General features: G+C 64.3%; 1 protein-coding gene across 1 annotated transcript in view; it reads left to right on the top strand.

Annotated features, from left to right (window-relative positions):
* PNPLA7 (patatin-like phospholipase domain containing 7) overlaps positions 1 to 1855 on the top strand; it is a 48924-nt gene that overhangs the window by 32533 nt on the left and 14536 nt on the right. Inside the window, exons 12-14 of the mRNA XM_014529692.1 lie at positions 263 to 401; positions 735 to 848; positions 1780 to 1849. Of these exons, the coding sequence (XP_014385178.1) occupies positions 263 to 401; positions 735 to 848; positions 1780 to 1849 (323 nt within the window). The remainder of the gene's footprint in view (positions 1 to 262; positions 402 to 734; positions 849 to 1779; positions 1850 to 1855) is intronic.

The raw sequence follows: 1855 nt of genomic DNA, 5'->3' as shown, positions 1-1855 counted from the left end.
CCCCTTCCTCCGGCTCCTCGGCCGAGGGAGGGCTGAGTGCAGACTGGTCACAGCGCCCACGTTTCGGCAGCTGTCAATCAGAACTAAGGACGCTTAGGACACTCACTGGCTGAAGTGTCGCCGTAGACCTGTCACGTGCTGGCGCACGTAGTCTGTCACGGAAAACAACTGTTTCCCCAAACAAAAGGCCTCAGTGAGAAGGCTCTTCTTCCTTTGCTGTGTGGGGTGCGCGGGCTCCTGGCCGGTGCCCTGCCCGCTCCAGCGCCCGTCCCTGCAGGCAGGGGGACAAGTCGGACTGCACCTACATCGTGCTCAGCGGCCGGCTGCGCTCCGTGATCCGCAAGGACGACCTCAAGAAGCGCCTGGCCGGGGAGTACGGCCGCGGAGACCTCATCGGTGTGGTAGGTGCGGTCCCACTGGTGCTGCCCTGGGTGCGGGGAGGAGCCCTCACTGTGGCATCAGGAGGGCGTGCGCCCCGTGGTTTTCCATTTTCGGGGGCGGGTGTGCCCGCTCCCAGCCGGGCGGTGGCACCGGTGGAATCCCAGGGTCAAAGGTCTCCAGACCTTTGGGGGCAGCCGCCTGGCCTTTTCCTGGTGCCAACAGGGGCCTGGCTGAGGCGCCCTCCCCGGCACAGCTGGTGAGCGCCTTTGCTCCCGTCCTCACCCGATCCCACGTGCAGGAAGCGCCGCCCCGCGCTCTGCCCTCTGTCCTGGGACCCCGCTCCTCTCTCTCAGGTGGAGACGCTCACCCGCCAGCCCCGAGCGACCACGGTGCACGCCGTCCGGGACTCGGAGCTCGCCAAGCTGCCGGCAGGAGCCCTGACGTCCATCAAGCGCAGGTACCCGCAGGTGAGGGTCTGAGCCGGAGCAGGGCAGCCAGGGGCAGGTGTCTGAACAGGTCCAGCTGATCCTAATATGCACCCTGAATGAAACCTTTTACACCTGGGAGGCTGCTGCTTCCAGACACAGCGCCAGCTAAACAGTTCAACAGCTGAGACTGCGGGCGCGTTTGGAAAAGGGGTAAAGTAATGTTTGCAGATAATGTGCCTTTTTTACTAGAAAACTGACGCGGCAGCTGAGTGTTTAGAAGAGAGACTGGCAGGTCGTGTGGGTTGGATCGGCGTTTCCGTCCTTCCCGCCAGGGAGATGGGAGTGGAGCAGCCCCGCTAAATCGCAGCGTCCTGCCCCGGCCGGGGTGGCCCAGTGGCTAGAGCGTCAGCCTGTGGCCTGCAGGGTCCCGGGTTCGATTCCAGTCAAGGGCACCCACCTTGCTTGCAGGCTCCTCCTGGCCTGGGCCCTGGTCGGGGTGCGTGCAGGAGGCACCCATTGACATGTTTCTCTCACGTCGATGTTTCCGTCTGTCTTTCCCTCTCTCTCCCACTCTCCCTAACAATCAGTGGAGAGAATACCTGTGGGTGAGGAGTAAATACACGTATGTACACGTGTGTGCGTGTGCACCGCAGAGTTCTTACAAGTCAGGTCAGCCGGAAGCTCTGCCCGCAGGGGAGTGCAGCGCGGAGGCTGCTGGTCCGTGTGGCAGCCCCTGCCATCCCAGGCCCGGGCTCCCCTGGGGGACCCAGGAGCAGCCTCCCGGAGTGACTGACGGGCGGGCACGGACACAGGGAGACGCTGGGCAGAGGGACCGAGCGGTGACATGAGCTCTTCTCATGCTCCCCGTCACCCGTGGCCTGGCGCGTCCAGCCTGGCGCCTTGGGAAACACGGACCCAGGGACGTGGCCTGTTGGCTGAAAGGTGTGGTTTGGGGTCTGCTCTCCGCCAGGTCGTGACCCGGCTGATCCACCTGCTGGGGGAGAAGATCCTGGGCAGCCTGCAGCAGGGGCCTGCGACCAGTGAGT

This window comes from Myotis brandtii, unplaced genomic scaffold (assembly GCF_000412655.1).
Source record: "Myotis brandtii unplaced genomic scaffold, ASM41265v1 scaffold691, whole genome shotgun sequence".
Taxonomy (NCBI): domain Eukaryota; kingdom Metazoa; phylum Chordata; class Mammalia; order Chiroptera; family Vespertilionidae; genus Myotis; species Myotis brandtii.
This window is presented reverse-complemented; position numbering and strand designations above follow the sequence as displayed.